The following is a 27,082-nucleotide window of genomic DNA, read 5'->3' on the forward strand; positions in this document are numbered from 1 at the left end:
GACTTTGTGCCAGGCAGAGAGGGTGGAGCGGGTTCCTGCCCTCTTCGCAGCCATGACTCCGAGAGCCGGCTCCTTGGACGAGCTTAGTTAGCAGCGAGATACTTGATTTCTTCCCCTTTGTACTCCTTTGAATCTTTTCCTTCTGTTTAATGTTGGCGACTTTGTTTGCCCTTAGGTTGTGGTTGTGTGTCCGTGTCTAATCTGTGGGAGTGGAAGCTTTTGAAGACCAGACTCCTCCCCAGACACGCGGCCCTGAGTGCTTGCCAGCCCCCCAGTGCTTCTCCGACGCTCGCCTTCCAGACGATCTTAGGGAGGAGCTTTTTCGAACTGCTGTTCTGGGAGAAAGAAGTGAATGGCCTGGGCCATTTTTAATGCTTTCTCCTGGGATTTTAGGGGGTCTGTGTTCTAATAACCAAAATAATAGCTGCGTAGAACTTCCTTGTTAGCGCTGTGTACGGGGCCGGGGCGGGGTGGTTTGTGCGCATGCGTGTGTGTGTGTGTGTGTGTGTGTGTGTGTGTGTGTGTGTGGGGTGTAAAAGGTGGGGAGAAGTGGGAGAGAAGGGTCTTCTGTGTGCCAGGTGCCTTCATGGGGTCGTCAGGGCTTAATGAAGAGATACTGGGTTCGTCTCCTGAGCTGTGACATGTTCACACAGAAGAGACTCACAAAAGATCTGTTTGTTTGTGTGACACAAGCCTTGGAGCGGCTGGTTGCTTTCCCAAGGAAAGGCCTGGAAGCGGAAATGTCCTAACGAGCTCGCTTCCGACAGGCTTCGTGTTCTCCGTGGATCGTTCTCGCTTTTGCTGGGGCTTAGCGCCCTAGTGGCAAGTGCTTCAGCAAGGCCTTTCCGTCCAGGGGTGTTCTTGGCTTCCAGACTTCGGGGCTCCTGTAGGGAAGGGATGCCTGTCGGGCCAGGGGGCCGGGATGCAACTGCAGCGCAGTCTCTCTGAAAGTAAGCCAGTTGCCGTCTTGTCGTTACGTGAGGGGCTTTTGGTGCCCGCGGGCCCCGCAGGCTGCTGGGTTGGTGATGTGACTCAGGTGGTGGGTGACAGGGTTTGAGGTGTCGTGTGAGCACAGGGTGAGCGGCAGTGCTGGTGAAGGTCTGAGCATCCTGTCTCCCTGATGGGCCGTTGGCCTCCTGCACGGACCCGGGCACCGCGTGACCGATGGCCTCCGAAGCCCACATTCCCTCAGGGTCTCTTCCCCCGATGAACCGTTCTGTGGGAACGGGACCCACGCCTGGCATGAACTGCAAACGGGTAACTCTTTGTAGCAGTGTCCCTACAAAGACCTTTAACCTCAGACCCCTTTTTGTGGCAGGAATACGGAATTCAGAATGTATTATCTTTGTATACTTACTTTACAAGGCAGTTAGAGTAAGGGAGAATTAGCCTTGACCTCACAAACTGAGCTTATCTGTACCTAGCAAGCCAGTACCGAGATCAGCTTTCTATGGACTTTAAAAAGGGGTCCAACGAGGCTGCAGGCACCTGAATTAGAGATTTCCAGAGCATGTGTCACTTAGAAACAAAATATCCAAGAGGCAGCTGAGATCTTTTCATTTTGAAAATGCTTTAATAAGTGTTGACAACACTGTTTTGCAAAATGTAAAGGTACTATACAAATTCTTAATACAAAAAGAATAAATTAAAAGCAGATTTCTTTTTAATTCTGCAACTTTGTCTACAACATACATCCTTTTCATTGATTACAGTTGAACAGAATCCAGTAAAATCATTTTCCATGCTCTACAGTCAGTTTTCAGGAGCAGCCTAATCCTTTCTCCCCATTATTAAACTAGAGTCCATTTTACACAACGTGTAATAAACGATTGACATGAATGGATATGTAAAACTTTACACCTAGTTAACTAAGCAGTAACTGGTCATCTGATAGCACCTGGAGGGGGTCTGCTCTATTTAGAACTAACACTGAATGAAATCAAATTGGCATTTTAACAGTTTCAACACTCACCTGCATATAATAAAATAAAAAATCCACCTGTCTCACAACAAAGTCTGATGAAGGTGTTCCCACCAGTCTTCAGGCTAAACAGGCAACTTCTTACAAGTATCTGGAGAATCCAGGAGGGGCTTCCTATCCGACCGGGACTTCGTACTCCACCTTCTTTTGTTTTAAAGAAAGACAGATCTGGGAAGAGCTTGCAAACGCTTGTTTACAGTAACTCCCGTCCCCCACCACACTGGTCATTAATCCTGTCGCTGTCAAAGGACTAACATTGCGTACATTTTGTAGTAACCAACGCAGCTCAACAGTAAAACCTGCTTTACTTCATCTCTGTCTTTACTACCAGACCGTCGTGGCATTTGAACTGTAATTCCCCTCCCTCTCCGTTCCTTTCTGCCTCCTGAATTCAAAACTCAGGTGTTGAGAAAGCATTTTCGTCTGTCATTCCTTGTCACCCAGCTGGGCTAAAAGTGCGATCCGAGGGACTGCAGACCGTTTTTGAAACTACGGAACGCGTTGTGTAACCTGCAGCCACGTGACCTCGTGACCTCTTTCTCTGCACTTTTCCTGTTGCACACAGTTCAGTCTGATTAGCCGTGTGTCTTTGGGGTGAAAGAAAAATGGCCCAGTGTCTAATGTTCTGAATGGGGAAGGAAAAAACCTGTTGACCATAGCTCTGATCGTCAAAATGCGAGCAACAAAAATACCACCCCCTCCGCCCCCCGAATCCGTTAATAACATTAGAACCAGTTTTGTTTATCCCGCAGGGTTTACCCAAGTGTTCTGTGAATATTCGTCCCTTCCCCGAGCTATGTCACCAGTGCAGTGCCCTCAGGACTGGGGACACCAGGCCCTGACTTGTCCGGAGTGGTCCCAGCGTGCTGTGAGCCCACAGCGCTTTCCAAGCTGCAATAGAGGGAGCTTCGTTAAACTTACTTTACGGGCCGTCTTCCCTCCTGGTCTGATAGAGTCTCATTTTTCTTGGATTATACATACATTAAAAAAAACGAGGATTTTTCTTTTTACGCTAAAGCTAACTGCGGTTCTGTGTTCCCACAAAACTACCCCACCCCAGCTCCTGTCCCTGGCTGTCAGATGCCTTTGCAATGGGAAGTTGTTACAAGTGAGAAAAACTGTTCCCCCCCGCCCCCCACTTGCACCAGTAAGCACAGCGTACCACCTCCGTGGAGACTGTGTTTGTGCCATTTTGAATAACCCAACTAATAAGAGTGTGCGCTTGTTAGGATTATAAAAGTATTTTTGAGGCCTTTGAAGATAGATGGCTTTCCAGTTGTGTCTTAAGCATAGCTCAGAACACATGTAAACGTGCAGCTCTTTCTCCCCCTCTGGGTTTCTGCGGACGAATGTGGTACGTACGTCAAGGTAGCTGCCGATGCCGGAGGCATCCGGGCCCGCTGGGCGCTGGCGCGCTCTTCAGCCCCGCTCTGCCTGCTTGCTAGTAGACACGGGAGTAAACACTTCCTACCTAAGGGCATAGTTGGGTTCCTGGAATAAGTGACACATTGGTAACCGGGTGCCGAGAGAAGCCGGGTCTGAGTTCTTTGTCACACAAGTGCTAACAAGTATAAAATGAACCACGACAGTTAAACACTCGAATGGATCGCGATGTGCTTTTTCCCTTGGTTTCCCATAAAAAATAAAATCAAACACCTTGTGCAAAACAACAGGACACGCTTTTACTGCTTGTTTTAATAAGAGAGAAGCGCTTTTGGCAATCCCCACCTTCCGTTTCCTACAGATCCCACCAGGACCGCAGCTCAGTGCGGTGGGCTTGGATCGGACCCGTGCAGACCGGGCTGACGGCACACCCTGCTCCCTGCCCGCAGGCCTGTCCTCCGTGTCCGCGCCCCCGGGGACCCGAGGCTGGGGCGCTGCTCTGGCTCCCTCGACTTGACCATCATATGGGTTAGTTTTCCAGGCTCTGGCCTGAGAGAGAAGGTGGGACGTTAAGGATGAGGGATAAAGAGGGGAAACAATTTACAAATGGTTGACTTTTCACTCGTGATGAGTAGTAGCAGTTGAGAATTTAAAAGATTTCATTGCAGAAAGAATGTCTTCCTCTTGGCCCCTCTTATTTTTTTATTTTTTAATTTTTTAATCTTTGGCAGCATAGAACTGATTGTGATCCTCGGTGTGTCTCTGACACGTGAAGCTTCCTTTTCCGTTCTCCTTCCCCTCCCCCAACAGCCACTCCCCCAGGGGATGTTTTCAAGCCTCCGCCAGAGTATTTGCAGAGCGAGGCGTCCTCTTCACCAAGCGCTTGGTGGGCCTGCGGGTGGCAGGCTGACCACAGCGTCATAGTCCTTCTGGATCACCCTGTACGTGAGTCCCCTTTCCTGTTCTCATGCCACTTGTCCACAGGAATTGGATGTCCGCTACCTTCCCTGGTGGTTCCCGGCCTGGGGGCTGTCACGGCAGGGGGAAGCCAGCAAGGTGCCGTTGAGGATTGGTGCCTGGCGCTCTGCGGGCGAGAGCGCCAGGGGACACACAGTGGGACCGGAACCTTCCAGAATGTCTCCTCAGTCAGGTTTTTGAGGGTGAAGGGGATGCGGAGACGGGAGGAAAAAAGTGCTGAGGGCCGAAGCTGGTGCAGGGTGACAGTGCGTCTGGGTAAGGCAAATGAGAGGCAGTGAGGTGATCTCTGAATGGCGTTGAGGCGGTCAGAGTGAGGCCGGCTGGCTCACACGAGGGTCCCGGGCTTGGCTTTCTCCTGCCCGTACCACTGCACGTCGGCTAGCTCTGGATAGAGGGAGGAATCCAGGAAACAGCTGTCAGTGTAGCTCCTGCGGGGAACGCAAGGAGAGCGGCGGGTTAGCGGAGGAGCGCGCCAGGGCCGAGCGGGGGGAAGGGGCTCACGGACAGCAAACAAAATCCACATCTGGGGCCCTGCAGCGCGCACACCCCTGAGGGGGACGGTGGAGCGGCTCGGGGCGGGGGCTCTCGGGCTTGGCCGCAAGCTGCCGTCACCGGGAATGCGGAGCAGGCTTCCTGACCGGGCCCTACCCTCCACGCAGGCTGACTGTGCTTGCGCCTCGGAAGCTTCCAGAGCTCCGGGACCGCACAGGATTCCTGAGGTACCACCAGTTTTCCCTATGGTTTTATTCCGTCCTAGAAGCACGTTCAACATGTCAAGTGAAACAGATGGTATTTTGAAAAGAGTTTAAAACATTTTTGAATCCGTGCTATTTAAGTAACATGCATGGTTTTCGGATTATAAAAATTGTAATGGAACACCTACACGAGCTGGAATGAAAACAACACACTGTTAAAGTCTTTGAGGTGTGCATCACCAGGGAGGCTGGGGCGTGCAGGGTGGTTACAGGCACGCCGAGGCCAGGGTTCGGTGCTAGAGGAAGAGCCCCTCTCATCCCAGGCTGGCTCTTTGAGGGCAGAAGGAAAGGTCGGACTTCACCTCTGCGAACACAGGACGGGGTGGCATTTGCCGGGTAGGTGTGCGGGTAGGTGTGCGGAGGAGGGCCATGGGGCGGGAGCAGCCCTCTGGGGCCTGAGGAAGGCCCGCCCTCCTCTCCCCTGCTCCGCTGGCCACAGCCCTGCTGCTGGCTGGCTCAACTCTGGGCTCTGCTCACCAACCGCGTGTCGGGCCTGGAGCCCCTTGGGTGCTGTTGCCTCTGTTCCTAGTGCCCTCCGAGTGTCGATTTGTACTGATTCCTGCAGGGACGAAACTAGGGGCCTTCAGCCTCCAGGTGTTGAAGTGACATGTCCTGTGATTGACATTGGTCTGTGACTCCGGGGTGGTTGGTCTGTGTGTCTTTAATGCCCCAGAGCATAGGCCGTTTCGGGGTAGAGAGAGGTTTTGGGGAACATCATAAGGGTTCTGCGTACGTCAGAAGAGACCTGTCTCTCCCCTGCTGCTGCTCTCCCCGACCTGGCGCTAGGGTTCGGGATGGGACGGGTGAAGGAAAGCGATCCTAGTCCCGTGGGGTGCAGAGAACAGCGAGGTGAACGAGCACCTTCCTCCCCGCCCTGTGGGCCAGTTTGTGCGCGAGAAGCCGCGGTCGTGCCCATCTTTCTCTCTGATTGGCTGACCTCTCTAGGAACGAAGGGATGAAGGCATTGTGAATTTTGTAAATGTTTCTCATCTGGCTTTTAAAAAACCCATGGAAGTTGGAAAACCCAAGGCATCAGTGGCATTCTGTGGCCTTTACTGAGGGTCCTGGGCCTGGACCTCCTGATCTAGTGGGATGAATGCTGCTTTCAGAAGCACAGTGACATACAGGTGACACATAGGCCCTTCCTTCTGATGCCGACCACGGGACCTATTACAGTATGGAAGCAGTGGAGGGCTAACTCCCATGTACCCACCCTGTAACCTCCCTCTCCACCCTGACAGACCTGCCTCTTGCCATGTGCCTGAGGGACTGAGAAAGGTTTCCCGGCAGAAGGTGGCTGAATCCACAGGGGACATATGCAGTATTTTGGGGGACAGCCCCTCCCTAATTCCTTGTGGTCCTGATGGTGCTCCCCCCGGGTGGACAAGTGACCCAGGTGGGCCAGTTAGAATCCTCCATGGTCACTGACTGCTTCAAAGAAGGGCAGAGGCCCGAGCAGGGCCAAGCAGCCTTCACCCGAGGCGGATGTGGGAGCAGGAAGTAGAGGCGGGGCTGAACGAGAACAGCCAGGTCCGGCTGTACGTGTGCCCGAAACCAGAGAGGGGCTCGGCGCTGCCGGACTCATTTACAGAAGAAAGTTGGATCCAAACTGTTTCTGGACGTGGGAATAAGTTCAGGTTACCTGGTCAATACGGCTAAAGCATCTACGGAGAAGACATTGAGGATTTTCATTCACCTAAGTTCCAAATAGACTTTCCCCTTCTTTTTCCCTTCTGGTAAGAATGACCTTGCTGAAGTTTGCACTTCAAAGAAACCGCCTACAGGCTAGGTCCTGGAGGAGAACAGATAGAGCGTTTATGACTCAAAGACACAGGTCTCAAAGACAGGAAAGAAGGCAAGGTCCTCCAAGAAGGATTTTCTTTCTTAAATCCAAATCTTTTAAAATACCTGTAAAGCCTTTTTAGGTGACTAGGTGAGGGAGGTTTTGGAATTGGTAAAACAAAACAAAAAACCATGGGGGGGGGGCCTTTGAATTGCTTCCAGAGCTGTGTGACTGTTCCTGTAAAGATGGAATTTATAAGACAGGGACATTTGTTTTTGGTTCCTCAAGGGCTGGGGTTGCAACTTGATTGAATAAAAGCCAGTAAGATCTTTAAAATTTACTCAGTTGAATTTTGTTTTTTAATAGTTTGGTGGCAGCAGTGGGATCCCAAGGAGACCTCTGACAGCTCCAGGACAAGAAGAAACACAGGCAGCGATATCTGTGAACCCTGAGGTCTCTGTCACCCTTTCTGAGGGCCATGGGTAAGTTCCTCTCGGTTCCGACTCTGCTGTCTGTGTTAAGCTCCCCATCGAATTGGCTTCCTGGTCCAGCGTTCACATTGTCTAGACTGACGGGAGGCTCTCCTAGAGTCTTCAGCCCTGGCTGAGTCTGCAGGCTGGCCAGGGCCTGGCGGCTCAGCTTGCGCTGGCAGGTGGCTGCACTTGGAACATCAGGCCCTAGCCCTCAGTCCCTGGTGTCCTGCACACCTCACGCCTCCTCTTGGCCAGTCCACAGTATGCTCTCTGTGGTTACTGCGGGTCTGTTCATGTGCATGTGAGGTAAAGGAATAATGGATCTGTTGTTAAGGAGAATCTCAGAAGCCAAAGCTGCAAAATTGGTGGGTGCAGGTCAAGCACTTAAAAGCTGTTGGAGTGCTTGCCCCCTAACTTGAAGACCCCCGTGCTAGGGTACGTTGGTTACAGAATGGGTTAGATGGCCACCAGGTCACCCATCGACCTCAAGAAAACTTCTGTGCCACGAGGTACACTGTGAAAGGCCCCGAGATCCCCAACCTGGTGGCACATCCCTCCTACGTATTCCTTTCTCTCTGAGAGACCGAAGACTCAGCTGAACTGGCATCAAGTTCTAGAAGAACTGAGTGTGCCACCTCCCAGCGCAAATGCTACTTCCTGTCTGGAAACGGTGCTCCCGGAAGCTGTAGGTAACTGCAAAGACGGCAGTCTCAGTAAAACAAGCTAGAATTACAGTGGCCACTGGGAAGTGGTTTCAGTCCAGAGTGGAACTGGAGGATGTGACCTGGAGCCTCTCAGGCACGTACCGTCGGAAGAACAGAACCTAAGCACCGAGAGACTGGTTTCCCATCCTGATCTGCAGAAGACTGAGCTTCTCTCCTGAGCCGGGAGACCTGCCGAGGATCTCTCCCCATTCTCAAGCCAGTGAACTGGGACCACGGGTACTGCTAGAACACTCGCCACCTTTCTAGGAGACCACCTTCTGCAAAGCACAAGACTCCTGTGTAAGGGTAAGGTGCTTACGGACAGGCAGGTTTCATACCACGTCACCTGTCACCCACGAGGAAATCCTGTGCAGTGAGGGACACCTGCTCTCAGGTCAGATAAGCAGGGCAAAGGCTGTCCCCCAGGAAAAGGAAATACCCGATCAAAGGCACACCGCCAAACCTTGCGGGAAAACTCCAAAAATGGGATCCCAGTCTTCTCAAGGCTCTGTGGGTGCCCCCACACCCCAAAGCTCGAGGGGTTTTATGCTAAAAATAGTTAAGGTCTCTCCTGCACACAGACCAGCAGTGCTGAAGACAACCTGGAATCCCAGCGGTCGTTACGAGGAATGTTCCAGTTAGACAAGTTCATTCATTTAAGAAGTGCATGTGAATGCAAGGCTTCCCAAACAGAATGGGATACCCATTTTAATTGGCATGCAGAAGCCTTCAGAAGGCTTCAAAATTTTGCAACTCCTTTACTGAGAGATGCACTGCAAAAGGGTAGTGAAAAGTTCAAGACAGAAGCGGTACCTAAAACAAAAGACCGTCTAACCACTGGCACTCCTTCTGCTCCCCTTTATCCTCCTTTAGGCCCAAGTACTCGTGGTATTAATCCTTTATCTGAACAGTCTTTCCACCTGCGGGAGACTACATGACCACGCATGGGACTCTCGAAGGGCTGACAGGACTCGGAGGGATTCTCTTGTAACTGCTACCAGTTCTTCCTCAAATAGCCAAGGGGAAACTAAACCTGGGACACCCTTGTCAGATTTTGGTAATGCATGAGTTACACTCTGTACTTTAAACCCCACTTGCTCTGGAGCCCACAGATGGGAATCCTGGAAAAACTAGCAGAAGCCAGCTAAGGGCGAGAGTCTTTACCACAGTCCTCTCTCCCAAGTCTCCGTAGCCCACTCGAGAGAGGAAGGTCAAATTTCGCGTCCCTTCCTTTCCAACTCCAGACCCACGGGTTACTGAACCTTTCTCTCCCAGGGACAGCTGTTGCTCTCCTGTGTCCTGAGAGCTTGGCTTGGCAGCCATCACGTTGGGGCCCCCAGTATATGGCCAGGCAGAAGTGTGGGTTGAACCCCATGTGTGGCTGGGGTCCTGGGCTTACTGCCAGTCCTTGTGAAGTGTCTCAGCCTCTGTTTTTGGTCATCTTTGGGAGTGGCTCTGGCTCTTGAGAGAGTGGTATTCTTTGTACCCTCTCTTTTGTATCCGTGGTGGTGTTCAGTAGTAGCCAGGAATATTTACTGTTTGAGCTCAAACCTGACAAGAGAGCTGAAAGGATTTCTAAGTAGCTCTTTGGTCAGAAGTTGGCTAAATGGGAAGCATCCAGTCATCATCAGAGCCTGACAGCAACTTCTTGGGGGGCTTTCTCCCCTAAGCCAAAATGAAACCATGTCCTCAGAAGGAAAGAAAAACATTTTAAAGCCATCTATTGGAAGGATTTACTAGAACAAGCCAGAGAGTAAGCTCTAAATCTGGAACACAGGAAGCTTTTGATTTCCTTGCTAACTGAAGGTCGTCTTGATATAAAGCAACAAACTGAAAATAAATGTAGTGGGATGGATGGGTCAGCCTGTGATGTCACTCAGGTCACAACCCAATTTCTTGAGGAATTAAAAACGGGGGTCCCTGTCTTAGCACAAATGTAACTCTGGTAGCAAGTCATTTTTACCAACCCCCAAACCTTCCCAATTCATCTGAAAAGGCTTGATCTGGATTTAAGAAACGAAAGCCCTTCTCCGACGAATGATGGGAATGTTCTGCTTGAAAGGGATGGCCTACAAGACAGGTTCCTGCAAGTGCAGACTTCAGGGAGGTCATTCTTACCAGAAGGAAAAAAAGAGGGGGAAGGCTATTTGGAACTTAGGCGAATGAAAATCTTAAATGTCTTCTCCCCAAATGCGTCGGCAGGTAATCTGAATTTATTCCAACTTTCAGAAACACAATTTGCTTCCAAGTGTTCTTTCGTAGACTAGTCAGTTTTGCATTCTCATACTGCTCTCATGGCTAAAATTTAAAACGACAGCTGTTAAGATCTCTGTATGTCTATGGATGTATGTTGTAGGTGGGTGACATTTTCCTCCCTCTGGATGGTACTGCCAAAATTAATTTGTAAAAGTTTTAACTAATTGGCTTAAAAAGCACTTATTAAATGAAGTATTCTAAAACTGTCATGGTAGAGAAATAAGCCACATATTTTTGAAGTTCATGTGATCTAGGATGAATCTTCAGTAAATAAAAGCTAGTTCAAGTTTGTAGGTTTAATTAAAATGGGAATATCTTCAGTTATCAGCATTAAGTATAATGGAGATCTACCCCTTTTATTCTACCCGCGTTCACTGGTGATTAGAATTCATGTTCTGTTACAAAACTTGTTAGCAAGGAGAACTTGAGAAATTTTCATGGTTACCATGAACATACTTGATACGTATTGGTCATGGTCTCTGTTTCTCACTGGGTAGAAGCTTTCCTTGTCAACAAACCCCTGTCAGTTTTGTAGCAACAAAATGACTTAAAAAACCCCATCCTGACCTGGGGTGTCCCCACGGTTTTGCGTGGGGACCTTGGAGGTCATGTTCCTGGTCTGCTGCTCCCAGGGCGCGCCCAGTCCGTCCTGTGCCTCAGAGGCTGCACCGTCCTATCCCCCTCACTCGCCAGGATGGGTGGAAAGGACTAAAGTCATCATTAAAACCCCACTAGGAAAATTCTGTGCAGCTCTGGGATTTCTCTGGCCCAAGATGCTGTCATTGGTCCTTTTGAAGCTAAAGTCTTACCTTTTGAAAAGCTTGTTCCTTATAAGACGTAACTGGCAGATGCTTGCATTTGCTTCCTTCCTAGTATTCTGACCCTCAGATGGCCCAGCAAGACCTATTAAAATACTGCCACTTCGTCTCTATTTCCAGAAACCTCTCACAAGTTCCAGAAGCTTATGCTGAACAATATGACCTGACCTCTGACTCCCTTCATGAGCCACATCCTGAAGGATACCCGTACTGGAAGCGACCTCAATTGAAGGACTCCCTCTTCCCTGGTGTGAAAGGACCACTCTGGTGCCGCTCCCCAGTTCCTGCATAGCTAAGCCTGAAGTCCTCCATCCCGACTTCCAGGAGTCCCGGGACCTGAAGGGAACAAACGCAAGCTCTCCAGCCGCCAGCAGCAGCTGGCTCCCCCGAGATGTCAGACCAGGCCTCCATCACCGCCCTCCTTTACTATGAAAATCGTGACAGGCAAAAATGAAACAGACTCTTCCACCTAAGTGGTTTTTTCCCTCCTGTTTGCTCTTTTCTGTTGCTCCTTGACTTGGAAAGACTGTACCCTACCCTCCTTACCTCCCAGGCGACTGCCAAGGGAGACAGCCTCTCAGACTGCTGGGTCTGCCTTCACAAACTCTGATCTGTCCATGATTTTGGAGACCTCCTGGGCTTTCCTGTAGCCAGTTTTCCTTCATAAACCACATGTGAATTCTCTTCGATGTCCGCTTAAACTGTCACAGCCCGGCTTCCCAGTGCCGCCTTGTTACTTTTCTCGGGTGACACCTGTTCTTGACCAGTTCGATACAGATTCTTGTGCACACCACAGTGCGCTGGCATCACCATGTTCTTAGGAGTACCTAAATCAGATTTGTCCCCGATCACAAAGAATTTTTGCAAGGAATTTAGAACAGCTCTTTATGTCATGCTAGGAGATTAACTTCCTGAATGTGCCAAAACCTAACTGATCCCTGGCTTGGACGAGCAAATGTGACAATTTATGCCAATGAATCCATGAACAATGCTGCTTTAGCAGGAGTGGTCTGTGCCCTGACAGGATTTATCTTTGTCCAGGGTGATCATTCTCCTGGGGCCTCTGAGTGCCCAAAGTGGCATATAAGCAGGCAACCTCTTTGGTTCTCTCACTGTACCCCACCTGTCCACAGCCAAACTGAGACACCTTATTGGTCAGCTCCCCTGAATTTAACATTATCAGGTTAGAGGAGACCAGGAAGCATTCATAATTCGAGAGTTGCTTCCTTTGGCAGATCCCTACTTCCCTGGTTAGGATGGGGTGCAAAGGAGGGCAGGACCCCAAATTTTGCTTTAACCCATCGAACCACTGCTGAGCCTAGTGCTAAGGCCATCGCCGCCCAGCAAAACTCCCTAGGTTCTCTGCCTAAAATTGTCCTTGACAGTAGGCTAGCCCTCAGTTTTCTCTTGGCTGAACAAGATGTCTGTGCCAGAGTCGATCAACACGCAGACTTGGCTTAACACTTCTGGGGAAGTCGAGGTTCGGTCACAACAAGTCCAGTCTGACTCATCTTGGAATTTTGATTTGTTCAGCTGGTTTCCAACAAGACTGGGCTTACGGTTTCAATCTATACTACACTTGGGTCTTTGTATCCTATTTGTCATTTTGTTTTGTGACTTAAAGTACTGAGTTACCTATCCAGCCTTTGTGAAGGTAACAAACCTGATAGCATTTCAAAGCCTAGGGCAAGCAAATGTCTCACACCTATACCCTTGACAAAGTCTCCTTGCCTTGACCAGCCACTTTGACACAATATGAGTTGCTCACGTGTGGCCTTTTGCTTGCTACCATTCCCAAAGCTGTTCTCATCCTGAAGGAAGACATGGTAAAGAAAAAAGATACAAGTATGATGAAACAAAAAGAAACAATGAAGAAGCAACGTGGATCATCAAAAGGTGATGTCCATACAAAAAACACTTAGCAATATATTGGATGACTGCTGCCCCCAACGGGGGCTTGATCAAAAAGGGGAAATGTAGAACCAAGCTAAAATGGAGTCACTTATGTCAAGGACAGAATAGAGAAAATCAGTGCAGGCTCATAAAGGAAAATTAACCTACCCTTACACAAATTATAGTTCTTCCCAGAAATCAGCAGAGGACGCCGGCCAATCCTCCAAAAGCAAATTCTGTTCAGGCCCTTTCTGAACTTCCCTGTCCCCTACAAATATGTATACTTTGGCTTTTGGCATTGCTGCTTGTTCAAACGGGGCTGACGAAATCCACTTTCCAGTTCCCTCTTCTGTGGCACAAGATACCTGAGGACGGTCTTCCTCCGTTCCCAGGGACTTGTGCTCCATCTAACAACATCTTTGATCAAAAAGGGAAGAAAAGGGAAAACAATGCCCAAACAACATGGTTGATCTGTGATGTTTTCTGCAAAAGATCTGGAGCAAGAGTGGGGAATGTGAAAGGATTTCAATCTAAAATGAAACCAGAGAATATGAAATGGAAGAATCTCACGCACATCCCCTCAGGAGAACAGAACTTAAGAACTCAGACTGATTTTCCATAAATGCTTGACTTACAGAAGCCTGACCAGCAAACATAGGCCAAGGATCTCTTCTCGTCCTCCAGCCAATGAATTTGTTTAGACTCTGGCTAGACTTTTCCCTCTGCACTCTTTGCAAATCCAGCCTGCCCCAAGCCCTCAAACTGCAATTCTTCTGCCACTCCCAGATAAACTCCGTTTCTGGTCATTTGAGCTTGCCTCAGTTGACCTCCTTATTGAGGTTGTTAGCCATTATTGGGAACATTCCATTTAGACGAGATCATTCATTTAGGTGAACCTGAAAGCAAGGTCTGTCAAATGCAACAGAATGGGTTACCTATTTTCATTGGCATGCAGACGCCTCCAAAAGGTTTCTTGATTCCATAGTAGCTTCATTGAGAGTCATTGCAAAAGGATAATGAAAAATGAAAGACACAAGAGGTACCTAAAACCAAAGACTGTAACGATGATGTGTCTCTTACTACTTCCCTTGATCCTCTTTTACCTCTGAGTACTCATGACCTTCTCACCCTCTGACGTGCCTTTCCGCCCCAAAGAGACTACCTGCCCGTCAGCAAAGTCTGCCCCGTTACTGGTCTCCAAGGTGGGCCTCCGCAGGAGCCCTTCTCATAGTGCACGGGACTCTGAAGGGTTTTCTGATAACCTGCGACCGGTTATTCCATTAAATAGCCAACAGGAAACTAAAACGGAAATTAATGGAAAACCTTACCCAAATCTGGTAGATTCCAGGGCTAAAGTGTCCCTGGAAAATCTCAAAGGATTTATCTCTCCCCTTATAAAAGATGTTACACTAATTAGGTTTACTTGCTACATTAAATTACATGGGAAGCTTTGTCATATAAGTGATAAAACCCTTTTTAGATTATTTGTATAGATCATGTTGTTAGTATAAATGGCCTTAAAACTGAATGAAGAAGTTTCTAGAAATCTGATATGCCCTGGTATAATGTGATTCATAATTCCAGTTACTATCTTTAAAAGTTGTGTATTACAGAAGTAACCAAAATTTCCTTTGTCAATTTCATTATAATGAACTCTAATCCGATCTGAGCATTTTTAAGTGTTTTATCATTTACAGCCACTTGATTGTTTTCCTCTGATGATTTTACAAAACTGAGACTCATGGAAAGGAACCCTACCAAGAACTCTTGACCCCTGATGCCACTGCCAAACTATAAGGTGCTGAACCCTGGGTGCGTATCTTATGTCTGAGGAAGGCTCCACCTGACGTCTGGTCCAGTGCAAAAGCTGGAGACCTCAAAATCAAATTGACGAGCAAGAGAGGTAGCAGACATCAAGGTTGACAGCTTCCTCCCAAGATGCGGGATAAGAAAGTTTCTATTCCCCCTTCCCGCTCTGACCATCCTTCCCCTAATTCTTACTCCATGAAGGTCTTTATGATTCTTCTGTCCACCTTTTTCCTGGCCCTGGCCCGCAAAGATAATACCACTGTTCACGCATCTCAGGCCCTGCAAAGGGGGAGGTAATCTAACCTCCAAAAGACTGCTGGATTTCCCACAATACTTGTGCTCCTCTAGTCCCGCCCATCCCAAACTTCTGCCGGACTGCCAGTGCTTAGTTTCCTTGGGCCGAGCCCAGCCCCTCTCTCTTATGTCACAGTCCCTGGTTAAGAACCCCAGTCCCAGGGAACTTTGCATCCAGGCCCTGTCCAAAGAAAGCGACACCAGGCAAGGGTAACCAAATAAACCAAACTCAGCCTCCTCTGAGTCCCAAGCAATAGACTCAGGAAGGACCAGGAAGCCTTCATGAATCAAAGATCACTTCCCTTGGCAGATCCTACGCCTCCCTCCCGGATAGAAGTACGAGCGAGGCCACACTTAGGGGCCTCTCCTTCACTCTCGCAGATGTTGCAGAATCGGCTGCTAGAACACGAGCTGCTTCACAAATTCCTAGGCTCGCTGCCAAAGTTGTTCCGATGACAGGACAGCCCTTGAGTGTCTTTGAGCTGCGGTGGTGCTGTGGCCAACACTACTTGCTGCACTTGGATAGACGCTCTGGGAAAGCGGAGACCCACCTACGCAAGACCATGACACACGCCAGCTGGCTTAAGAATGGGACTCCTTCAATGGGGTCTTTCTTGGACATACTTGAGCCTGATCAGTTTGGGTCCTAGGGACCCTGGCTCTGAAGGACGCGTTAGACATCGGGTGTTTTCTAATAACGACAGTCCCGCTGGTGCACGCTTTTCTCTCAAAAGTTCTCAAAAGCTTTAAGTACATGTTTGCAGCAAAGGATTTCCCCAAGAACAGAACTTCAGAAAAGGAACAAAGAGAATGACCAATGTAAAGAATGAACCTGATCTCATGACCTGTGAATACCACGCAGAGATTCAGCAAAACCTGTGAGAACTCCCAAGCATTAGCTGGGAGTACCCTTAATCCCTTAAATTTTGATCACATCTCTCGGTTAGGCTGAGAGTCCAACCAAAAGGAGGAAATTGTTAATTAAACACAAAACAGGCCCCAAATGGAGTCACTGATGCTAAGATCCACATCACCGAACTGAGACCTCAACTTAATTAGGATCAGTTTGCCCAGAAATGGAGCCTTAAACCAGTCTGTCAGGCATCACCTGATCAGCCCGAGTTAGGTCACGTGCCTGACAGACGCTTGCCAGGCCTAAAGTTCCCTTGCAGTAACCACCTGATGTTTTGCTTAGCGTAAAGCCGCACTCCTGCCCCCTTCTGCCTGTAGGCGTCTCATCTCGTACAGCTCCTTTCTGTGCTGCGTGAGATGCCGCCCGATTCATGAGACGTTGAATGAAGCCAATAAAGTCTTTCCGATTTCCTCAGTTCAAGTTTTTGTTTGCACACCATCTTCCTCTCAAAGGCTTAAGCCCCCGTTTTCCTAATACCCATCTGCCAACTCAGGAGACTTTCAGTAAAAACTGTTCCATGTCTCCTAATTTGTTCAGGATCTTGTCCTACCCTGCTTTTTAGGGAGAAGTCTGGCTCGCTTTCTACAACAAAACAAGGCTCCTTGCTGTTTACCAAACACCCCTGCCCCTGGCGCAGTTTTTGCCCATGGAATGGCCCCTCTCCTCGTCCCTAACTGCCCCCCGCCCCCAACCCCACCCCAAACAGTGGAAGCCAGATTCAAGAGGTATCTCCGTGAAGCCAGAGGCCTCCTGCTCCCCTTGGAATGCTTTAAAGTCTCAGAATAGTAAAACACATATGTCCTGCACTTCCTTACTCTCCTTGTAGGGCTCCTGTTAGATTTTTCAAGCTGTGGATTTGGATGTGAACTCTTGCAACTCTGGTCTCAAGTGTCGTTCCTGGAACATAGGGTTCTATTTTTTGGCTGAATAAGCTTACAACTTTTTATCCACTTCTGAATGGTATCCTTATCTTTTTTTAGCTGACCCTTGAAATGCTATTTAAATCTCAATGTCTTGTCTGCCAGTTAGATTCTGGTCCCTGGAAAGCAGAACCAGACCAGATGTTCCTGGTTTTCCTCCCACTAGACCAGTGCTTTGCAAATCTGAATGTGCATTTGATTCATCCTGGGATCTCGTTAAAATGCAGATTCAAATTCATTAGGCCCAGGAGTCTAGCTTTCCAACAAGGCCCCCGGTGATGATGACGGACCGCATTTTGGAAAGCAGGGCATTTGGCACAGTATACATGTGTCCCTCAGGCACGCTGGATGAAATCATGGGTGATCTTCAGTGACTAGGTCAACTCGGTCTGCTTGAGGTGCTTTGTCATGTCAACTACAGCACACTCTTCTTCCCATGGACTAAACCATGGTCACTAAACCAGTATGTACACAGAGTCTGGAAAGGGCTAAAACATACTCAGGTCTTTTCTGGGAGGTAGCGTCTAACATCTGATACAAACACGTACATATAAATAGACCTCCACGTGTATATCCAGAAATAAAACATAAAAATAGCAGCTTCCACACCACTCAGAAGTTTCCTTCTGGAAATTACGATTGGGCAGGGGGGATACATGCAGCATGTCTGATACCACAAACTTATGAGCAGTGAAAGGGGGGAGGGCTAGGAGAACCACACATGCCCTTACGGTACCTCTATTCATCAGTGCTTTGGTGAGTTGGAGACTCAGACCCATCCATAATGGGTGAGTTTTCTGTTGCTTCTCTGAACAAAGGAAAGCAGAAGGAGGAAGAGAAGAGAGGTCATGTTAAAGAGAGGAACTGACACAGACATGATTAGTAGCTTATTAATACGTTGGAGAGATCAGCTAACCACACACCCCAGCGTTAGTGACAGATAATCCCAGCATGCAGAACTTTCAGCCCCCAGCAGTGAGTCAGGAGACCCGTTAGGTCTGTGAGGCAGGCAGACTTTGGCACTTTTTACCCATCTCCCATTTTCTGTCCACATCGCAGAGAATAGTTACTGGCTGTGAATGATGATTCACATCAGTCTGTTAAAAGGTTCACTCCAAGGACCAAAACTGTTTCCAGTTGGTTTCCCATGGGTCCTGAGTCCCCACCAGCTCTCTGTGGTGAAACCCAGGTTTCAAGGCCAGCTCAAGCGTGTAGACATTTGCGGTGGTGTTTACCCATTTCAGGCCTGCTGTCAGTCAGTCATCTATTCAGATCAGGGGAGACTGGACATGATCCAGAAAATGTGGGGGATCCAGACAGAGCCTGAAATCTGAAGTCCTTATTTGGGTGGAAGGGTTCGGCCGCTGGAGGTGCCATCTAGACAGCAGATTGGGCTTTCCTGTATGAGTTCATCTCGTGCAGCTCTGGGGCCCGAGGCCTTGCCGCAGCTGCCCGAGCACACAAGATGGAGCTGGCGTGCGGCTGGTAGGCAAGGGAGGGTCATGATCTGGGATAAGGACAGGGGGTAGCTGCTGCCCCAAAACAGACCAAGAAGTGGGGGTGGACGCAAGATCCCTGCAGCTGGGACTGCGGCTTCTGATTCAATGGAGGCGGCGGCAGCAGGGCATCCGAGTCCTGTTCAAACACAACTGCCCGGCCCCACCCCCGAGTTTCGAATTTAGTAGGTCATGGATGGGCCCCAGAATCTGCATTTCTCACAAGATCCCAGGCCACAGATGCTCATGCTGCTGGTCTGGGGACAGCACTGTAAGAACCACCGGCCTGGTAGAAAAAAACAAGACCCCAGAGATGAGGGAATGCTGCTTCATTCAGCCGCGTGACTCTGGGCAGGGCACGGATTTTCCCTGGGCTTCATCTATCAAACCCAAAGATCTGTGTGTTGCCGCTGCGAGGCCACCGTGAGCGGGAGATGAACTCATACATGTTAGAAAAAGCTCCCAGCCTTTGAGTACACAGCCAGCACTCAATAAGCATTAGCTCCCCTTCACTCCCATCACATACCAAGGCCCCCTCAAGCCTGGCCTGAAAATCACCACAGATACATGAACAGAAACAAAATCACGTCTGTCAAGCCCGGGAGCTGGAAACGCAGTCAGCGGAGCCAAGCCGGGGCCTGCCGTTTTCCGAGGATTCCGCGTGCACACATGTCCCATTTCCCCAGACCGCCCACCGATGCTCCAGCAGACGGGGACATGAACAAGGGATCCCTCGCCCCTTTACCTCTCAGTCCCTGACAGAACGGGACATCAGCTAGAGGCGACGTCTGAGGAGCAACAGGAGAGGTAGGAGTTGTGCGGACGGCAGCCTACGTGTGTCCGCCGGACCGCGGGGTCACTACAGCTAACCGACGGTTCAGGGAACCGTACCCGATCCCCCGTGTTTGTTACCAACAAGCGGCCGGCGAGGACAGAGACTGGCTCTGAGCCTCTTGCCCTTTTCCCTGCGAAGCATCGTGGTTCCGGGAGGGGACACCCTGAGGGGCGCGTGAAGCCCGCCCAGGGTCCAGCGTGCGGAGCTCAGATCCGCTCTCCCCGACCCGTCGCCTGGCCCTACAAGTCGGCCTGAGAGAATCAGACCCCAAATCAAATGCCACCTGGAACTGTGAGCAAAGCGGTGCGGTCTGCCTTCGGGCACCCACCTTCCCCGCGTCCCTGGCACCACCGCCAGTGTGGAGAGCGAGACCACGGGCCCGTCCCAAGGCGGTGGAAAGGAGCCGGGTGGGAGGGAATGGCGTTCGCACGGCTGCTTCGGGAAGGAAGAGGTTTCCCAGGAACACACACTCGTGTTTTTGCCGATAAACCCTTCTGTCACTAGGATCTTACACTTGTTAAATCCTTCCTAACTGACAAGCAATGCTGAGGTCATTCTAGAGCGTGGAAGAGGTCTAAAAGGGGGACTCACCCAGTCTGCCAGGTTAGGATATGGTGGGGACTGCTTGGGGGCGTCGCTCCGATTTCACTTGACGGTGTTGAGCTTCTCTGGCTTTGAGGTAAGGCAGCTGCAGAGAGGTGACGCAGAAGGGACAGGGGTCAGGTGAAGAAGCTTCCTTCCAGAGATGTCGGCTATGATCCCATAGCGGGGTCACAGTGGGGAGATACCTGCCTTTCCCCCCATGTTTGGCCAATTCCATTTTCTCCCCCAAACCTGCGGCTCCATTCTGAGTCAAGCTGACCTGGGGATCCCTAGGTCCTGCTTTGCACTAGCAAGTGGCCACAGGGATGGCGACAGCCCCCACTGTGGCAGAAAACCTGAAGCCCCACAGAGCTCGGAGGGAGACCTGGGCGGGGCTAGTCAGGAAGAGCCCCTTTCTCTGGACACCAGGGAGACTGACCTCTGGGCGTCCTCAGATGTGGCCCCAGTGTGAAAATGGTGCTATGAACAGAGAACTTCCAGAAAGGTACTCAGCACTTGCTCCTTGTTTCAGGCTTGTCACTGACCCCTTGAGGACACTTCCAAGGGTACAGGGCTTTTCTAGAAGAGCTCATCCAAATCTGACTCCCAGGAGTTTATCGAGGGGGGCAGGGTTTTTCTAGCTGGGAAATTCACTAGTAAGTAAACCCTCCTTAAATGCATCCTCTGCTTTCCTGGGAATGGAATCTTTCTCATCGGTAAACCTCAGACACGGCTTCTTACAATTCGTTGTCTAACATATGCTCGCAAAGAGTTTCCGAATCTCTGTCAGCGGAGCCAAGAGCGCTACAGTTTTGAAAGAACAGAAACACTCCTGTGCCCATCAGCCGGCTGCTGCTTCTAACGTGTTCCGGAGGCTCGTGCTCTTTAAATGGTGATGGGTAATGCATTCATTCGTTCCTTCTCAAAATCCACCCGGGGAGTCCAGGGCACATTTCCCTGGGCTTAGGTAACAGATGAACGAGGAACATGGGAGAAGGTTCGAGGACCTCAAGTCCATGGTTCTCTCATGATTGCCTGAATCACTTTTATTCTCATCTCTGGAACTTGTCATCCGGTCGATGGGCCATAACAAATGAGTCAACGGGGGCAGAAGGCAGGAGCCATGAGGCCTGGTGCTCCCAGGACACCAGCCTGTCCCTCCCTCTTTGTCCCACTCATTCCAGGTCCCAAGAATCCCTTATGGTTCCCCAAAGGTGAACCCCCTCTTCTGTCTTTCCCCCGATCTTTACCCTCACCTAACTCTCTCCCATCACAAGTAGGATCCTGACTCAAGAGTTCCTTCTGTTTGCTACTCACTCTCATTTTATTATTCTATTTTTAAAAATCATATATCTCAGCATCCTCCCCCTTTCTTTCCCTATGGTCAGTCTGAGCAGAGCCTCCTGGCCGCGCGGTCCCCCTCTGCGCGTGCTGAGAGCCCTGCCTGTCACCGCTGTTCTTTCCCAGAGAGGGACCGAGAAGGGAAAGTAGCCTCTGAAGCCAAGGGTGGTGGTGTCCATTCTGGCCCGGCTCAAAGCTCTTAGTACAAGAATAAAAAATAACCCTTAATTAGATCATGAAAGGTTTTAAGATAGAGTATCAGGTACTGAAAGCACTTTACAAAAATTCCTCTGGTCACCTTCCTAACATCACGGAGCTAGGAACTCCGGAGCAGCTGGGACTTAGCTCTAACAGTCGAGCTCTGGTCTCCACCCCGCAGCCGCCGCTCAGCCCGACCCAGGGGACACGGCGCCCAAGCCCAGAGCCAGTGTCCCTGTGGAAGGGGCCACTCGGGTCTGTAACTAGTGTCTCTTCACCAGGGTAAAGGCGCACCTTGCAATGGCTAATGCTGAGACCCGTCTGCACAGAGCTGCTCTGACTGTCCCTACCAGAAGTGGCTGGAGGGACGGTTTGCGCCCCCGACCTCGGAAGCCGAAATGGGGACCAGTTAACCCAGTGCTGCCCCACCCTCTCCGAGGTCTTTGCCCCGGGGCAAAACCGAGGGCATGAAGGAGGGGTCCCCCCAAAGGCCTGCAGTCTCACCTGTCTGGCGCCAAGGTTTCTAGAACTAAGGCTGAGCAAACCCGGAAGCCCCGAAAACAAGCTGCCAGGTCCCGGCCCCGCGACCGCACGCGTGCCCGGCACCCCCTCCCCCGCCGCCGCCCTCACCTGACGTGGCCTTGCACATCTGGGGCATCCTGGTGACCCTGCTGTGCGCCACGAAGGTGCTCTGGGAGGAGGTGCTGTACTGGGAGCCGCTGTCCGAGGAGGTGGAGCTGGTGTGCGACAGGCGGCTGTGCTCCTTGTGCGAGGCCGTGGAGCGCTGGTACCACTGGCGCAGCCTCGTCCGAGACGGCGGCGCGACCCGCGCCCTTGTCGTGGGCGCCCTCGCGGCCCAGCGACGGAGTCCGCAGTATCTGCGAGCGCGACGGCGTCAGGCGGCCCGCGTCGCCCTCGTCGCCGCCGCGCCAGNCCAGCGCCGGCCGCCCGCTGCCGCTGCCGCTGCCGCGCGCGCGCCTTCGACGGCGAGTCCTCGGCCAGCGTCGAGTAGTTGGCGTTCATCTGCGCCGGGTAGTAGTGCTCTGAGCTCGAGTGGCTGGTGCAGGAGGAGCAGTCGTCCATGGGGTCCGAGCCGTTGCTGCTACGAGTCCGTGGGGTGTAGAAGTCGGGGCTGCCCGTGTCGTTCTCCGAGCCCAGGAGCTTGCCCTGGGACTCCAAGCTGGCGCTCCGGTGCCTAAAGTGCAGGGCGAGGCTGTGCAGCCGCGTGGGGCTGAGGTCCACCGACCTGCGGGGAGACGGCGGGTGGGTCTGCGGCGTCCGGGGCAGGGAGTATGGGGTGGGGGGAGCGGGCTTTGCCGTCGTCGGACCCAGGAAAGGGCGGAACCCCCAGCCGGGAGCTGCCAGCGAATGGGGGTCTAGGAGACGGGGCTGAAGCAGGACTGCCTGGGGGCTCACGGGGCTCCCTGCTGACACCAGGTGAACATAAGGGGTCAGAGGGGACCGCAGATCCCCGGAGGCCAGCCGGGCCTCGCCCACGATGCCTCATTCTGAGTGGGCGTGGGACAGAAGGCAGCACCCACAGAAGGGTGTCCTCTGAAAAAACTAGTATTATGTTAAATCAGATGAAATGCCCCCTTTTTGTAGATCAAAAAACAGTCTACAGAGGGCACTTCACAGGGTTCAAATACTGTTATGAAACCCACAACAACGGATTTCCATTCCCTCGAGACTAAAATGGACGGCTGCTGGAACACGGAACACTTAACGACTGGTACAAATACCATGCCACTACTTTGTCTCCTTGAGTCCACACTATAAACATCCATCTCTGTCACAGGGGACAATGCTAGGATACATGTGAAATTCAGGGTGGCCCCACTGGCCAAATACAGGAAGAGGTAAGTTCCCGTTCTGTCACTCAGGGTAGAATGTGAAGTCCCAGCGAGGGGCCCTCGAGGACTCGGTCCTCAGTTTCCTCTCTGGTCCCACCCTCTCCATCATCTGCTCTGGCCATACTGGCTTCCTGAGAACATGCCATGTGCCGGCCTGCCTCTGCGGCTTTGACCCCCCCCCCCCGTTCCCCGAGATAGCCTCAGAACTTGCTACCCCATCCACCCCCATCTCTGCTCAAATGTCACCTTATTAAAGAGAACTTCCCTGTCCCTGATGCTTTCACTTCACAGAGAATCTTTCTTTCCACTGTGTAGGCTCCTGCCCTGTTCATTTTTCTTCTTTGTGCTTATCACCACTTGACATATATTTTTCTTTCTTGTGACTCCCCACTGCTAAAATATCACTCCACCGAGAGCTGGAGTGTGGTCTGTTCTGTTCACTGCTACCTACGGGGGTACCTGGTACATAAAGGCACTTGATAAATATTTGTTGCGTGAATGAATGAATGAGACAATCTTGCCTGGAGAGCTCAATCTTATCCTATATAAATCCATCCTTTGAGCCACAGTCCTGGGCAATCAGTTTTTGATAAAATGGAAGGATGGCTTTGGTTTTGCCTCTTTTCAGAAAGAAGATGTGATTCACAGCTTCACTTCCACCTGTTCCTTTTGCTCTACAATGGATTTACACCTTGAGGCATTAAAAAGTCCAGGATAAAGGGAGGCATCAGTGGGAAGCTATGTGAAGGCTACAGAATAAAGATCACCCGGATCAGTGCAAGGTTGTTCTGGGTGCAGGATGCTTCCCTGCTCTGGCTCGCCGCCCTGCCTCCATGTTGATGAGCAAAGCTCCCTCTATGGGGTGCCTGGCTGGCTCTGTCAGTAGAGCACAGGGCTCTTCTTCTCAGGGTTGTAAGTTCAAGCCCCACGTGTGGTGTAGAGATTGCTTACTTAAAACAAATCTTTAAAAAAAAGAAAAAAAAAAAAGGATAACTCCCTCCATGCCCACTGCATCCAGAAGCCTGGGGATTCTCCAGGCGACTCTTGGCGCCCACTGGACATAGCCACTGGGATAAGAACAGGTCTTGTGGCTAACATGCGCTGACCGCTGCCAGCTCGGGGTTTCATCCTGCTTTGCTTTAACAAGAACCTGTGTCGCTGGTTCAGGCCTGACCCTAGTTCACCAATTCTTTGGGCCAGTTTGGGGCCAGCAATGCCAAGATTCACAAAGGCAGGTCTGCTGTAGGGAAGGAAGTGGCCCAAAGGCCTGGTCCACTCACCTCGTGGAATGAACATAGTGGGGACTCCGGACCCGGAGGTCTGGTGTAGATGGCATGCTGGACTGGGAGTTCCAGGGGGGGAGGCTGCGGACAGGGCTGTTCTGCAGGGAGTTGCTGCCCCCTCCGGCTTCCGCACAGCTCCCTGTGCTGGGAAAGCGCTTGTGGCTGCTGCAAACCAGAGGACACCAGGCTGGTCACTGCCAGACACAACTGTCCCTCTTCCCAGAGGGCCACCTAGCCAGGGCTGATGTTGGGAAAGCTTGCCCTGGACCGCCCCACCTCTCCCTCGGATTCCTATTGTGGTACTCCGCCATCACCCTAGAGTGGGTGGGGGTCCCCATCCCTGATCCCCATGGTGGTGTGAGACAAACACCTTCCTCAGCCTTGTTCTGCGTAGTCCCTGCCCTCAACCACAGTTTCTGTTTTCCAACTAATAAATATTTACCTGTCTGGACAGCCACTGGGAGCTTTAAAGGGCATAATTAAAGGAAATGAGAAAAACAGAGAAGCGGACCAAAAATGCCTTCCAAAAATCCCTCTCTGCAATATCAGCGGAGTAATGAGCTGATAACACACAGCTAAGATGATAGCTGTTTGGCTCCAGAATCCTGTTGGACGATGGTGCAGGTTCTGAGCCACTTTGGGATTCCTACGAGTGGCCTCTCACTTGCCATGCAGAATTGTGCTGCCCCAGACTTCCTCCTCAACTCTCATGTCATTGCACACCATTCTAGCCCTGTGCCAACGCGCCCACTGGGAGCCCAAACCCCCCTTTCCTTGCGCACGATGGAGCCGCACCTCGACAGGGTCAGCAGCAGAGGGCGCTGTGAGCGCAGCACTGTGGGCAGGCCACCCCAGGAAGGAGGGCATCAGCCCATGGGATTCTGCGACTTGTCCAGGCTATTTGGGACAGTCTTTTTTTTTTTTCCCCCCCCGTGACCTCCTGTGGCCTCCCTCACCCGGCTCACCTGGAATGGCCGTGGGAGGAACGTTTCTTGACCTTCTCGTAAGGCTCATCCAAAGAGGACTCGCTCCACATTTTGGGCTTTATGGGGGACTTGTCGTAGTCATTGCGGTGATAGTGCACCTGCCGGAGTCCCTCCAGGGACTGGGGAGGGGGGGGCCTGTTGTGTGACGGTGGCCGAGGAGGGAGTCCCTTGTGAGGAGACTGTAAGGGGGACAGTGTGCTGGTGACCTGAGAGTCTTCTGCGCAGAGATGGAGAGAGACGAACTGAGCAAGGGTCCCTCCCACTGACCCAGACAGACCTGCCCACCCCCGCCCACATCCACCCCTGCCATCCAGACGGGGGCGTGCTCCGTGAGAGCACCCCAAGGCTTCCCCACTTGCCGAGACAGGTCAAACCAGAACAAGCCAAACCAACACCTCAAGCGGCATTCGGTGGGGAGAGGAGTTTCACTCTGGATTTGCTACAGACCGAGTGAAGCCCGAGCTCCGTGAAAGACCCGCGGCAAAGGATGGCTTCATACCAAACAGCAGAATGGAGTCCTGATTATACTGTCAAGTGGTCTTTCGGTAGACAGTAAAGCGTCTAATTTGCTGTGGGCAAGTTTTAGCTCTGTGAGGGTTCTGTTTGGTTCACTTCTACCAACTCAGTGCCTAGAATGATGGCACACAGCAGGTGCTCAATAAATACTGGTTCGAAGAAAGGAAAGAAAGTATGTTTGTTGAGTGTCATTGTCTGTTGGTGGCTCTGGGGATCCACCCTCTGCTTTCCTCAGCTCTCTCTCGTCTTCTAACGTGTTCCTGGACATTTTCCTCTTGGACCTGCCTTAGGCTCTTCAGGAAGGAGACAGGTTACAGATATTAACTGAATGGCAGGTTGCTCCCTGCCTTCAGGGGAGTCATGATCTATCCCACCCGATGTGCTGGGGGGAATTCAGCAGCGGACGGGCAGAGAGGAGGAAGGGCAGAGCCCAGGGTCACGTCCAGCTGGGGCGGCGGCTGGTGAGGAGGCGAAGGAGGGGAGGGGGGGCTGCTCTCAGGGGCTAGTGCAGCTGACCTGCTGTCCCCCAGAGATGAGCCGGGTGCCCCAGCGGACAGGGGGCCTTCGATTCCCGCTAAGGAATGGGGATTTGGTCAGAAAGCCATAAGCGGACTTTGCAACTTCGTAAGCCTGGATGTGTGAGGATGAAAATCCTGTTTGAGAGCCAGTCAGCTGGCAGGGTTCAAAGCAGGCAAGCCAGGAGAGACGAGGCAGGGGTGAAAGGAGAGGGAGATATCCAGTGTGTCCACCCCTCAAATCAGTAAAGGAAAGAGCCCCTAGAAGGGGCAAGACTGCAGTGGGAGTGAGGGTCCAGGTGAGGCAGCAGTGCCCCTTAGGGCACCTGGGGGTCCGGGGACTAATGGCCAATGAGGCATCCACGTTAGCGAACAACACAGGCACCTCCCCCAACTCTTCTCTTACAAAGAAATCTCACTAAATTGTCCCAACTTTCCTTCTTTGGAGAGACTGCAGTCCACAGGGGCCAGAAGCAGGGCTGGATCTCCCATGTTCAAAACACCTCTCCCTGCCCCC

General features: G+C 51.3%; 2 protein-coding genes across 7 annotated transcripts in view; one reads left to right on the forward strand and one right to left on the reverse strand.

Moving 5' to 3' along the window:
• The window catches only part of PRPF18 (pre-mRNA processing factor 18), a 79,829-nt gene extending 65,186 nt beyond the window's left edge, over positions 1 to 14,643 (forward strand). For 4 of the 6 annotated variants that reach the window (XM_034644338.1, XM_034644340.1, XM_034644341.1 and 1 more), the window contains 3 exons: positions 7,247 to 7,362; positions 8,984 to 9,121; positions 11,252 to 14,643. In XM_034644338.1, the coding sequence (XP_034500229.1) occupies positions 7,247 to 7,362; positions 8,984 to 9,121; positions 11,252 to 11,423 (426 nt within the window). In that variant the 3' untranslated portion in view covers positions 11,424 to 14,643. The remainder of the gene's footprint in view (positions 1 to 7,246; positions 7,363 to 8,983; positions 9,122 to 11,251) is intronic. The other 2 variants (XM_034644339.1, XM_019806330.2) reach the window with 2 other exon arrangements.
• Positions 3,659 to 27,082, reverse strand: part of FRMD4A (FERM domain containing 4A) — a 313,707-nt gene continuing 290,283 nt past the window's right edge. Inside the window, 8 exon segments of the mRNA XM_034644343.1 lie at positions 3,659 to 4,770; positions 17,697 to 17,768; positions 19,883 to 19,979; positions 22,043 to 22,214; positions 22,216 to 22,339; positions 22,341 to 22,658; positions 24,546 to 24,713; positions 25,514 to 25,751. Of these exon segments, the coding sequence (XP_034500234.1) occupies positions 17,699 to 17,768; positions 19,883 to 19,979; positions 22,043 to 22,214; positions 22,216 to 22,339; positions 22,341 to 22,658; positions 24,546 to 24,713; positions 25,514 to 25,751 (1,187 nt within the window). The 3' untranslated portion in view covers positions 3,659 to 4,770; positions 17,697 to 17,698.

This window comes from Ailuropoda melanoleuca, chromosome 15 (genome assembly GCF_002007445.2).
Source record: "Ailuropoda melanoleuca isolate Jingjing chromosome 15, ASM200744v2, whole genome shotgun sequence".
Taxonomy (NCBI): domain Eukaryota; kingdom Metazoa; phylum Chordata; class Mammalia; order Carnivora; family Ursidae; genus Ailuropoda; species Ailuropoda melanoleuca.